The sequence below is a fragment of the Meriones unguiculatus genome, chromosome 6, assembly GCF_030254825.1.
Source record: "Meriones unguiculatus strain TT.TT164.6M chromosome 6, Bangor_MerUng_6.1, whole genome shotgun sequence".
Classification (NCBI taxonomy): Eukaryota; Metazoa; Chordata; class Mammalia; order Rodentia; family Muridae; genus Meriones; species Meriones unguiculatus.
The window spans coordinates 79,223,479-79,237,065 of NC_083354.1; the positions used below are offsets into that span (position 1 = coordinate 79,223,479).

The 13,587-nt window shown below is 37.0% G+C and overlaps 1 protein-coding gene across 1 annotated transcript in view; it reads right to left on the reverse strand.

The window, feature by feature from the left end:
- Cwc27 (CWC27 spliceosome associated cyclophilin) overlaps positions 1-13,587 on the reverse strand; it is a 204,292-nt gene that overhangs the window by 19,911 nt on the left and 170,794 nt on the right. Inside the window, exons 12-13 of the mRNA XM_060385687.1 lie at positions 5,062-5,171; positions 3,692-3,795 (exon numbers count right to left, since the gene is read on the reverse strand). Of these exons, the coding sequence (XP_060241670.1) occupies positions 3,692-3,795; positions 5,062-5,171 (214 nt within the window). The remainder of the gene's footprint in view (positions 1-3,691; positions 3,796-5,061; positions 5,172-13,587) is intronic.

Here is a 13,587-nt window from a genome sequence, read left to right on the forward strand (position 1 = left end):
CATATCTATATCTATCTATCTATCTATCTATTTCATAGACTATACATATAAACTAGTTTGTAGAGAATTTATCTCTGAGTTTGAGATTGTAGATGATTTTCATTTACCTTTTTGAAGGGTATACTACTTGGTTTTCTATAGTTAATATTCTTTCTTCTGTTATAATAATCATAATCTTTAAAGTAGTGATTTGAGGCAACCATGCAATGTTAGGATATTTGACTTTTTTATTACCTTTTATTATATAGAATTCTGTATAAAGAGGAAAGTGGTATAGGAGAGATGAAGAGAAAAATGAAGGCAGTGGACCACCAAATCAGTTATTACTTCATCATATATCTTTGCTGTATAGTATTAGGATAACCTCCAATTTAATAACCTGGGAAGAAATTTTCAAGAAAACCTGAAAGTACATAGTGAATATTTTCAGGACTTCAGTCAGCTCTCACATATTTAATATTTTGTGGAAAGAGCAGGTGGCTTAAAAAAAAAAACTGTCCCCACAGCCTTTTTAGCTACAGCTAGCTTCTTTCCAACTTTGTTTGGAGCTAATCAAGCTTTATCGAACCAAACTGAAACTGGCACATTGACTTCATCCACACGGTCATATGAGTCCTTTGACTGATATTTCCTGCCATGTGTCTAAATCATTTTATGAAATCCATGCTTGAAGGAAGGTCCTACAGCAATATGAGTCTGATGTATGGAACTAAGAAATATAGTACCAAAAAGACAGTTCTACCTGCTAAATTTGAATCTGGTGCCATCACTGTCACCAAAACCTGGCAGTGATGTCTGAACAAAGGAAAAAAAAAAATTAGTAATTGCAAGTGAGAAATTTCTATCACGCACTTGAGCTTTTACCAATAACACATTTTAAGTGCCTTGCTAGCCAGTGAAATCTGTTAATAATTATAAAATACTATACACACTGTTTACAATAGAATCATATTTCTTTTCTTTCTTTTCCCCTCCTGCTTTTTCCTTTCTTTCTTTCTTTCTTTCTTTCTTTCTTTCTTTCTTTCTTTCTTTCTTTCTTTCTTTCTTTTTTTTTCTTTGCATGAAAAATAGAACGATGCTGAAGGATACCCAAATGCCTGTTGTATACCTTGCCAACACAGCAGCCCAGCCAAAAATGTGAACAGAATGGTGTGCCAAGTAAAAGAAAACATAACAAATTGGTAATGGTTTCTATCTTGACAGAAACTGAAAATGATCCCTCAATGTGTGGCCACTCATGTGGACACATAAAAATGTCTTAGAAGCAATCATTTTCCTCAGATAACAGACCCTGACAGTGCCATACAGCATACTGGCTGACTTTCACGTCTCAAAAAAGCGGCAACCATGACCTAGAAAACAGTCTGGGAACCATGTAATTTATGCATAACACACAGGCACATGCCATGCACTCATAACATTTGCTATAACTCATTTTGAATATGAGACCCATTTCCTGGGTAGAATATACTTTTATGAGGGAGACTCTAAGTCCTGAGAGACTCAGTGAAGCTGAGCTGGCTGTCTGTGAACAGAAGTGGAGCGGTTCTTACAAAGCTACAAAGTTCCAAGGTCTGCAGTGCACTGCCAGAGCCTTACATAAGCACGGAGTGCATTCTAGAGGGTCCTGCACAGTGCCTTCATCACTAAAGACATCCTTGTTAGGATGTTACATTAAACAAATGCCAAGACCATTCTGGAGGGGAATGCATATAGATCTGATTTTCTGCTTAGAAGGTAACAACTGGAAAGAAAGGCGAATCCTCAAGCCCAGCTGACGGTTGCTTTAACTTACTTCCCTTCCTGTACCACATTTTTCCTTCTTTCCATCTCCACATTTTTTTCTTCAGATGGAGAATCAGCCAATATCATAGACCACTGATCTCCCCAGCCCCCATTTAAAGAAAATTTCTTATTTGTTTAACTTTCTAATGAGGAGATTAGATGGAACATTGATTATATATGGTCAAATCCTTTAAAAAGTAAGAACAACCCTTTTGAAAACAATCGGTATCTGAAGATAAAGAGGCATTCAGGACTGGGAAACACTGGACCAAGGGGCTAGGAAGAATCTTAGGAAGTTAGCTGGTTTTGCCAAGTTCAAAGAAAATCTGAATCCTGTGGGTTACAAGTTTTGAATGAAACTTCTGGGGTTTAAATTTGATGGTGACTTTCCCGCTCAATAAAAAGTGCTTCGATGGTTTACAACAAAGGTTAGGAAAACTTATTGGGCATCAGGCTGCTCTTACAAAAGACCCATCTTGATGAGTTAAGTGTAAATGGATCAGAAACACATGGGTCATATTTCCCTCAAAAATGCATAGATTCAAAAATAAGGGAAAGAGGACTTAGCAAAATGTGTGTGTGTGTGCATGTGTGCACATGTGTGTGTTAGCTGACCCCCAAGTAAATATTTGAAAGATATTTTCAGACACTGAAAGAATTCAAAATAAAACCAATGTAATCGGGTTACATAAAAACAGAATGTTCTTCTATGCACTGTGCACTTGTCTCTACGGGTCATGAATACCCATGGAACCTCTGCCTTTGGCCCAGAACTATAGAAGCAGCCAGCTTCTGCCTTCAAGCAACTTTGAGAGATCAAGGATTGTATAAAGACTGGCTTCATAACCTAGGTCCCATGGACACTAAAAATAATGGAGAAGTACACAGGTATTTTTCAGGGCCCAGGTAGGTACGCCTCATCCCATTCAAGTCAGCCTCATGTGGCTAAAGTGACACACAGTTGCAGAGTCTTACTTGTTTAAGTGTTTTCTTAATCAGTGTTTTTATGTCTTTTTAAATGCGTGTCCACCTCCTTCTCCTCCACCCACTAGATTTGTGAGTGCTCAACAAATCTTGCTGACTGCTTTTCTGGAGGATGGGGGTGTTGAACAGTTTTGAAATAGGGGAGATACTGTTGGCAGGGAGCTTGGGCCCATGATTCCCGGTTGGGGTAATGACACTTGTGGCAGTTGAGAGGCTCCAGTGGGTGAGTCATGTGTGTGGGGTGCTACTCTGGTTGGCCTGTTTCAATCAGCTTGAGTACTGTGGGAGGTGGAGGCACTTAGGTGTGGGGAGGCCTATTATACTGCATGTGAGGTCAACCTTAGGACAGCGTGTGATAAGGGAAAACACGTTTGCCTGTTTTTGGTTTTTGCTTGTACCTTCTTCCCAGAATAAGATCAAGTTCTAAGCACAGGACACATACATGCCTTTTTTTTTAGAAGCTGAAAAGCATCTAAAGATAAGATAAAATTAATCATGCTTGTCTTCCTAGGATCCTGTAGATAAACTTGAACAGGAAGTTCGCAGAGAATATGTTACTAAAATAGATGACTGAGCTCTAAAATGTTTGTGGGAAAGTGTAAAATTATATTGATTTATTATCTTTTAAAGTTGTTTCCTGGCTGTTTAACACAATTTTTTAAAAAATAACTTTAGAAATTACTTAGGCCATCAAATCTTTCTTATGCATTTTTTTTTCCTAGCTCACAAAACACTGGCATTAGCAGAATGCCTGGGGAGTCCAACTATTTCAGCTTATAACTGCACTGAAGTAGAAGGGAGAGGAGGCTGGATACTGCTGAGGGTAAAGTTTTGACAAAGGTGCTGTAATGGAAATGTCTCCACAGTGTCTCTACTCTGAGACACTTGGTCATGATTAATGCAAAGAAGTCAAGGTGCTTACCATCCTTCATCGTCTTCCACTTCTGCTTCAGGACCGTTGTTCTCAGGTGTTTCAGTGATTGCTTGAGTGAGTTTAGATTTAAACTGGCTCAGCAGTGCAAGGGTCTAGAATGACAATGAGATGCTAAGCTGTTGACAGAGTTCATTCGAAGAGACACTTGAATTTGGTAGAAAAGGTAATATCCTATTTTAATGTAAGACACAGGTAAATGTTGGTTCTCTCTCTCTTTTTTAAATTAACAAAACTGTTTTCAGGCTTCAGTGGTGACATTAGCAAATCCTGACACTACTCTGCACTGCCATCTGCACTGCCATCTTTCCTTAGAGATGTTTTAGTATTTTCTATTCCAAGACTTAAGTGTGCTCAGCAGCAGACATTCTCTGTAAAATCCATTCTCACTAGTAAGTTCTTAGTGCTTACTGAACAGAAGAGCCAATTACCAGCAACATATGCAGACTAAAAAGAAAAACAAAACAAAACACCAAGACTAATTGCTCCTCATTAACAAACTTCCAAGGTGTAAGCCATCCACATTGGGAAGGCAGAGTGGATGAGCCCATCAATTGGGGGACTATAAGGAAAGTGAAATAACATTTTAAGGAAACTCTTTTAGTCTTAGTCATTAAAGTGAGTATTACCTCTGATTCAGCAACTCTGACCTGGGAACACACTTAAAAAAAATAATCTGAGGCTAGAAGAATGGCTAGCGCAGTAATATCATCCACATAGAATATGAATGCTTACATCTTAAATTTCTATCAAAAGGAGCTCAATAAACTTGGTAAAAAGCAATAAATGTGTTATTGTATGGTTGTCACAAATTATATAAATGAGTATTGCACCCTATTGAAAAACATTTAGAGAAAGACGCTATAAGGATCTCAGTGGGCCTGTTTTTAAGGAAAAGAGCATTACTCTGGATTCTTAGTTGTCTCTTAGCCTTTCTGAGCAAGAAACAACAAACAGTTATAACTTTGTAATCCACATCATCTCCTGGTTACAGTTGACAGTCCATTCTAGGATGAGCAGAAAAGTGTCTGTAGCTGTTGCTGCTCCAGGTTGTCCTGTAGGAGGCATGGCACACCGATATTTCTATGAACATGGGGCTTTACAAAGCTCTTGTACTTGACATAAGCAGAACAACTGAAGTGTCAAAGTTTCAAGACTTTTTACATGAACGCCTGGGAAGAACTTTAGCATTCGAATCCCCATGAGTGGCCAAGGTCACTGCATTCTGCCCTGTGCATTTTCTTTTTCATTTGACGAGAGTGTGTCCTTGGACTCATAATCAGATTAGGCATTGCCTAGCAACACTGGGAGAGAAGAAAAATAGGCATTGAACTACGCATGGACTTCGGGGTTGAAGTTACCTGATCTTCTCGGGAAGTTCCCTTCTTTGGCTGTTGCTTTCTCAGAGCTTCATACTTTTGTTTTTCTCGCCTGTACTCAGCAACAGCTCCATCTGGGGCAGCTTCTTCCTCTGCGGAACAGAAGCAGATACTTAGGGCAGGCAGCAAAAAGGGCTGTGGGTTCATGTACACACTTAGGTCACCAAATAGAAAGCTCAAATTAGGGCTTGCTTTTTTTCCATTAATTAAAACAAAACTATACATATATTCCAGTGATCCATTAAAATCTATTATATTCTCAGTTACAAAGTGACAGGCACTAAATTTGTCAGACTTTGCATTTTTTTCTATACCATACCATTTTATTTTTCTTTTATGTACTTCCTAGGCTGATTATAAAATTCATCTCAATTAAAAAATAATTTAGATTTTTCTAAAATCCAGTAGTTCTATTTATTTTACATTATTTGTATCCTTATAATATAAATTTCTAATTATTGAAGTTTCAATTATTCACCACCTTTGCCCCACCTCACTTAAAATAACTTCAGCTTGATGGTAAACAGAAAATAAATATACCTGCCAAATTAGGTCAAGACAACAGAAGCAGAAAAAAATAAATTTTACTAAGTCAGAATCTAGACAACAAATGTACATAGCAGTGTAATGAACAAACAAAACAATCAAAAACCACATGGTAATAGTATCAGAAACATACATGCTTAGTAACCAACCATTTGGAGGGGACTGCTATATGTGCCATACATAAAATGATTCTTAAAAAAGATTTTTAAAGAATACTTTCACAATCTTCCCTTGAATTACATCTTTGACTCTCTCCTTATTATCCCGTAATAGTTGCATTTGCAGTAACCTGGGATCTAGTACCTGGATATGCCTTTAAGATCCTTACTGGAGGCAGTCAACTTCCCCTCCCCCAGTACCACTGCTGGGGTTCAAACACAGGCCTTCATACCTGGTCAGCACATACTCTATCAGTGAGCTACACACATCCTGGCCCTAAAGCACTCCTAGCCTTGTTCTGTACATCTCAAAGTATTTTCCTTTCCTCTTGGAAATCTCTTGATTCTACCTTTTGTTTTTGTTTTGTTTTGTTTTTTGAGAGAGTTTCTCTGTGTAGCCTTGGCTGTCCTGTACTGGTTTTGTGGTTCAGGTTGGACTTGAACTCACAGTGATAAGCCTGCCTTTGCTTCCCTGAGTGCACCCACTCTATTTTTTGTTGTTTCTTCTTTAAGGAATACTAACAACATTCTATCTCTCCATTCCCCACTTAACTTCCCTGCCTAATCCCTGCCCACTCTGTGTGTCTCAGCCTGGATGGGCTGGCACTTGGTCCGGGTAGCCTCTCTGGTTACCATCACTGAGTCTGGTCTGGATATGCTTCTCTGGATATGCTCCTAGCCTGGCCCTGAGCACTTATCGCACTTTATGGTAATTTATTGTTTACTCTTCTTTTTCTACCAGGGGACATTAACATCCTTGAGTAGCAGTAATATTCCCCAGCACTTAGAGTAGAGCTTGGCAAGTAATCCATGTTGATAAATAACAGAATAAGTGAAAGAAGGGATAATGAAACTGGAGAAGGGGAAAATTAAAAGGTAGCAGGTCAGTTTGGTCCCAGACTTATGCTGCTGCAGCAGAACTATCCTGGAATCTGGAATCTTCTGCTCCATCATGTTAGGGAAACAGTTATATTCGTTGTCTGCTGTTTTCCTATGGCAGAATTTTATAAAATTCTAATGCTATCAAATGTCCTCAGAACCAGCTAATGTTAAATAAAAAAGACAAGTCCTTATTTTTTCAGCTACACATCATTGAAAGCCTTTATTTGTGATGAGAACTTTAAAATAAATGGGAATACTGATAGATTTGTTGAGCTACCATCATCGCCACAGCTAAGTCAAGTCAACTACTCAGCCTTATTTGTTTTAATGTCTTTAACATGCATCCTTTTTTGTCTGATCTTCTTCAGCAAGGGCCAGTCTCTTGATTTCACTTCTAAGAAGTGTTCACAAAATAGACTTAAAAAATTAAATAAGGTAGATAATGTAGCTCATGTTGTTCTCAAATTTTAAGATCCTCCTGTTTCAACCTCTCCAGGGGCTAGAATTATAGAGGCTTCAAACCATACAAGCTTCAGTAAATATATATATTTTAATTGTACAACAAAGAAGCCTTATAAAACTAAAATTCAAAAGCCAGCGATAGATAAATTTAGGTATATAAAAAATCATGGAAAGTCTATAGTTGTGATGTCTATAGCAAAAGCCTTCAAATAATTTAGAGAGTAATACTAACCTCATTTTGGAATCCAATAATGACTAAAATTTTAAAGAAGCTATTTTGAGGGATATTTTTGTTTTTCTACTGCAATCAAGATACATAATAACTCCTTGGCCTTAAAAAGCATCTGAACCTCTCTGATAGTGGTCCATCTTCAGACATCAGTCATTTTTCTGTCACTATAGTTTTACATTCTAGAAGCTCACACCAGTGAAAACATTCTGTATATAAACTTTCATGTCTGATTTCTTTCACTTATCAAATATATCCACACTGTTGGGTAATCCTTCCTACAACTGAGTGGCACTTCATAGTATGATCATACTCTAGTTTATTAATTTTTGCACTAGATGAGTGCCATCTACACTGCTTCTGTGATACTGCCACACTGTTTTAGAAAGGGGATGTTCCTCCCTCCATCATGACTCCCAGTGATGCAGGAGACTGGGCTGCCTGGCTTCCCAGCTGTGTCTGGAACTGTATTTAACAGTCTAGTGGAGTGAATGCTTCTTATTATGGCTCTAACTGCGACTTTCCTACTGAACAACTGATAGGCTTTCCTGGCCATTCATATAGCAGCTTTTGAACTCCTTGTTCAAATCTTTTGTTCGTATTATTGTCTTAATGTATTAAAGGTGTAAAAAATACATTGCAGGTACAAGTCCTTTGGCAGGCATTTTTATTTTTCTTCTGCAAATGGCTTTTCTTACTCTATAGTTTACATTTTTATTTTTTTGAGTATGCCTTCCACAGAAAAATTACATTTTGGTGGATGACATTTTATCAGTTTTTAAAAATACTGCATATAAACATACACACATTCTTTTGTGATCTAGGAATTATTCACTAACCCCAAGATCACAGAAGTTCTTTTCCCTAATGTTTTTCTTTGAAGTATGCAATTTTAAGCTCTTTTTCACGATTAAAAGAAAGAAAGTTTTATTGTTATGGTAGATTTTGATAAACATTCAAGGTATATTATCACTCTTGCTGGGAGGGGGTGTTCTGTACCTACTCTCTACTCCTTTCATTATGAAAACCATTTATCATGATGATGGGGGAAAAAAACCCCACATTATCCCTCAATAGCTAAACCAAGTGGCATCCAACACAGTCTTAGACTGTAATGATATCTTGAGTATTAACTTTTAGCTTCCAAAGAGGGGAACTGTAAAAACTAGACTTTTAAGTCTCTAGTCACAAGTAAAAGCATTTGACACTAATATAACTGAATGGATTTTGGAATGAAAACGAAGAATGTGAATGCTTGGGACCTTCGGGTTAAATAGGTAAGTCACAGGTTGTAACCTAACACAGCTGTACAGGCTCCACTCACCCTCTTCATTCCTCTAGAATGTTCTAGAAAGACCCACAGAATCTTTAGTAGCATACAAGTTACAGTTTTCAGCTGTACCTACCTTTGGGTTTGACTACTGCATTCTGGAAGTTCTTGGTTCTTGATTGTGGTTATTGGTCATTTACTCGAATTTAATTTGTGTGTGTGTGTAAGTGCTTGCATGCGTGTGTGTTTCGAGACAGGGTTTTTCTGCTCTGTGTAGCTTTGGCAGTCCTAGACATGCTTTGTAGACTGGGTTGGCCTCAAACTCACAGAGATCTGCCTGTCTCTGCCTCCCAGAGTACTGGGATTACAGGTACGTGCTAAAGCACCCAGCTTAATTTGTGTTTGAAATGATAGAGTCAATATACTCAACAGAAGTAAGACAACGTCCTGGGGCTTACTATTTACAGGTGGACCCCACCGGTAAGAACTGAGACACAGAAATGAATCATCTAGATTGGAGGTTAGAACAAAGCAGGCGCTGGACCATGCAGATTGTTTTAAGGGTGGTCTCACGAACCTGAGTATTTCCAGAGCAGGGAAACATGTTGCACTCTGGCTCTGTCTGATTTTTATCTTGTGATAATTTTCTTACACAGTTATAAAGTAAAAACAGATGTGCTTTATAGTACCTATGAAGGGCAACTTGATACTGCTTTGTGTGTGTGTAAGTGCATGTAGGATTAGTTTTTTGTTTGCTTTGTTTTGTTTTCCAAGACAGGGTTTCTCTGTGTAGCTCTGGCTATCCTGGAACTCACTCTGTAGACCTGGCTGGCCTTGAACTCAGAGATCTGCTTCCCTCTGCCTCTCAAGTGCTGGGATTAAAGGTGTGCGTCACTATTGACCAACAGTGTTTTGCTTTTTTAAAAAATTATTTTTACTTTTATTTTGCACATATGGGCATTTTGCATGCACATATGTATACCACTGTGTGCCTCACGTCCACGGAGGCCAAAAGAGGGCATCAGAACCCCTGAAACTTTATAGATAGTTCTGAGCTACCACAGAATCAAGCACAAGTCTTCTGGAAGAACAGCCAGTGCTCTTAACCATGAAACAGTCTCTCCAGATCCTGATCAGTTGTTTTGATATACCTCCAAGAAATTAAAATACAACATACTATAAAACATTGTTTAGTAAGATATGTTGATGGGATAAAAGAGACAGATTATATCTTACAAAAATGGTATTTCCTTCTAAAAATTTAAAAGATTAAAAGATTTTCACCTAAAATTTGTAAACAGAATCATTTCAGCCACAGCTGAACAATTACCTACATATCCCACTAAAATAATATTTAAAATATTTAATTCTTATAAAAGCAAATTTCCTGTCCAAATCAAAACCCACAAGCATTCACAGTAAATGGGCCTCTCTTTAGATACATTTACATTTGCTAATGAATTCCATCTCTTACTACCACAAGAAAGGATGACAAGATTTGGTTGACTGTGTTAATAGAAATTAATCATAGAAAAGATCCATTTTATAACTTATTACCTATCTGCCAATGGCAAAGAAAGGTTTAAAATGAAAGCTTTGGATCAAGAATTAATATAATGGGGCAGGAGAAATGTCCAACATTTGAGAGCACTGTTGCTCTTCTACAGGTCGTCGGTTAGGTTCCTAGCACCCACATAGTTGCTTAAAACCATCTGATACTCTAGTTCCAGATGATACAACACTCTCTTTCTTGCCTCCACAGACACTAGGCATGCACACAGCACACACATACACACACATGCCAGCAAGCACACATATACATAAAATAAAAATAAATTAATTTTTTAAAAAAGAAGACAATAAGCTGGTCCCTAATTTTTATGTGGAAACATACTAGGCAAAAATATAAAAATTTAATCAGATTCATGGTATGCAATTTTATTTTCTACAAATTAGTAATTTAAACCATTAAAATCAGACAAATCTCTGTAGTCATATTACCTTCAAGATATACTCTCTGGCCATTCTAGTTCTTTGCTTAGTGAGGTGAGGTGCTTTTTTCTCTTTTAATCAATCAATCAATCAATCAAACAATCTTAACAAAACTTGGCTTAAGGATGTCTGTTCTTTCTGCTTTCATTTCTAGTCTGAAAGACCAGGCAAAGGGCTTGAGAATGGCCACAGAGTCTGCTGAGGCTTCATTAGACAGGTCCCTGACACCAGGATTAAGCTTAGTAGGTTCCATCTGAACTGAATGGAAATTGTATCTCAAACACTTTTACAAGGTAAATTTAGCTAAAGGCAAATGAATTTTCTATACAAATCCAACTATGTTTAAAAAAAAAAAAAGGCTGTTAACTTGAGCACATGCTACAGGGTGTGTGTGTTATGTCATTAATATACAGCGTCCCACTACGAGTACTCATATAGTTATGAAACATTTCTCCATGTTTTCAGTTTTTATCAGTAAACTGATTAATTTCCTTAGTTCTGTATTTCAACTCGTCAATTCTCTGTTTAGTTGTATCTAATAAGTTTTGAAACACCTACTCATCACTTGCTTTAATATAGATTTTTTTTTAATTTATAGAATTAAAGTTGTATTTGGCCCTTTTTCAAATTCATTTACTTTTCCTGTAACCATATTCATTCACTGTGCTTTTTATTATCAAACAGTCCCTCCAACCATTAAAACATACTTCTATCTTTTTAGACTTTTCTTGGGATCCTTCTGGTATGTCTCTGGCTTTGTCTACAGAGGTCATTTCTCATTTTCTAAAATGAGTTTATTTCAGCTACATATGTATTCCATCATATTCCACAGGAAAGTTTTGGCATACAGATTGTGTAAAGGTTCCCTTGCATTTGCTTCTCCAAGACAACCACAGCATTCTATTGGCCCAGGGCCATCGTTTTCCAATTCTGATTTTGCATTCCCACTCCACATAGGTGGTCAGACTTTATAGTCATGTGTACTGGACAGAATCTTGGTCTTTTTCTAAATGAAAAACTTCCTTTTTTCACAGTTCTGAAAAAATACCAAGCTTTTTTTTTTGGTGGGGGGATTGGGGTTGGGGGAGGGTAACCTTCTTGGTAAGTTGCACAGTTTTTTGGGTTCTGTCTAACCCAAGAATGCATGCATATTCTGTTCAACCATGAGGTTAAAACTTCTAGGTATTAGAATTAACTATCAGAGCATACATTTGGGTCCAATACCCCCGAGGAGACCCTTGTCAAGTACCAGCTTGCTTACTTAATATTCTGGCTATACTTCCCTTTGTTTCTGGTATCTAGTACTCTCCTTTCTCTAACTCTCCTCAAAATCATGCACAACTGCCTAAGTATGGAAATGGGCTTGGGATGTCTTTTATTTAGTGCTCCCATGTTTGTAGAAGAATTGTGAATGAAGTGCCAGAGCTTGTATTCTCCTGACAACCAAAACTGAAAAAGCAACTGGATGTCTCTAATAGTATAAAACTGGACCATAAAAAACATAAGAAATCTAAAAAAACATTTAGTTTCTAGAGTGGTCTATGTTTTAGTAAATGTCTTATAAATCTCAACTTATATTTGATTATGATTCAGTAATACAATATGATTACCTATCATCAACTGAAATTTTTATGAAATATACTCAAAATGGGAATTAAGGAAAGAAAGAAAGAAAGAAAGAACATTTATAAAAGACCTGCTGTAGGTTAGGCACCAAGTTGAGGTGCTTTTGACTTCATGTGCCTAATATTCAAAGAGATAGTTTGAAAGGAATGTGAAGTGTAAACAAACATATGTGAAAATATTAAGAAATAAAGCTACATACTATAATGTAAGCATCAAAACTTGGATTCATGTGTAGAATATCACTACTCTAGAGGGTTTGAATATTTTGTTATAGCTTAGAATAAGAATGTAAAACTATATTAGCTCTCAGAGACAAGGTCAGGCCAGGTTCTTGACAGGGCTTGGGGAGAGCAGTACCCACCATCACCAGAACCACACCCTCACAACTAGAGTCCAAGAGCCAGAGGGTAAGCTGAGAACTGTCTAAATCTAAGTTCTGAGCTTAGAGATGAGGCAAGTAGGTGCTAAGTGAGTTAAGTTACTTAGCCAGGGTTCCATTGAGAGGCAGCAACTACAAATACCTTTGTTCCTGTCTGTTATTAAGAATGTCTCTAATCCTTCCTCTACAAACTAGTGAGTAAATTTAATCTATGTTCCATCTGAATTTTTTGTCTACCTACCAAATGAACTGATGGTATCAACCCATAATCTTCATTCTGGAGGTAAAAGAGTTTGTCTTCTATGGCTCCAGGACCAGAACTCAAGGAACTAGCAGCTTTGTCCATTAAGTAACAAACTTACTCATTAAACCAAGCAAGCAAACAGGCAAGCAAGGAAGGAAGAAAGAAAAGAAGGAAGGAAGGAAGCAAGCAAGCAAGCAATCATGCAAGCTAGCTATCTTTAATGGTTTCTATATGCCAGAAGCCTACTTATAGAATGATTTTGAGTAGTTCTGGATCCATAAACTCAAAGAATATTTTGTGAAATTTCCATATATAATAAAGAAAACTTTTTATGTAAATAAAGATGATGTAGTAATAATAGTAAACATATTTGAATAACTAAAGGTACAGATTGCTACTAATGTGCAGTTATGTTTATCATATAGTCTGGAAATATCAAAAAAATTTTCATCAAAATTTTAATTTACCAGAACTTAAATCCAGGAAAAGTGCCACACTTGAAAATAAGTACCACAATAGTAAATATTTAAGGTAAATACTCACTAATGCCAAATACTAGCAAGTGAACATAATACTAGTATTAAGTTTTAATACTTATAACCAACAACCCTTTAAGAAAGGCATGCTTTTAGTTCCATTTTGTTGATTGGTAAATTAAGGTACCAAAATATTAGATCATGTATTTCACAGATATTAAACTGGTGCTGGGAGTGGGATGTA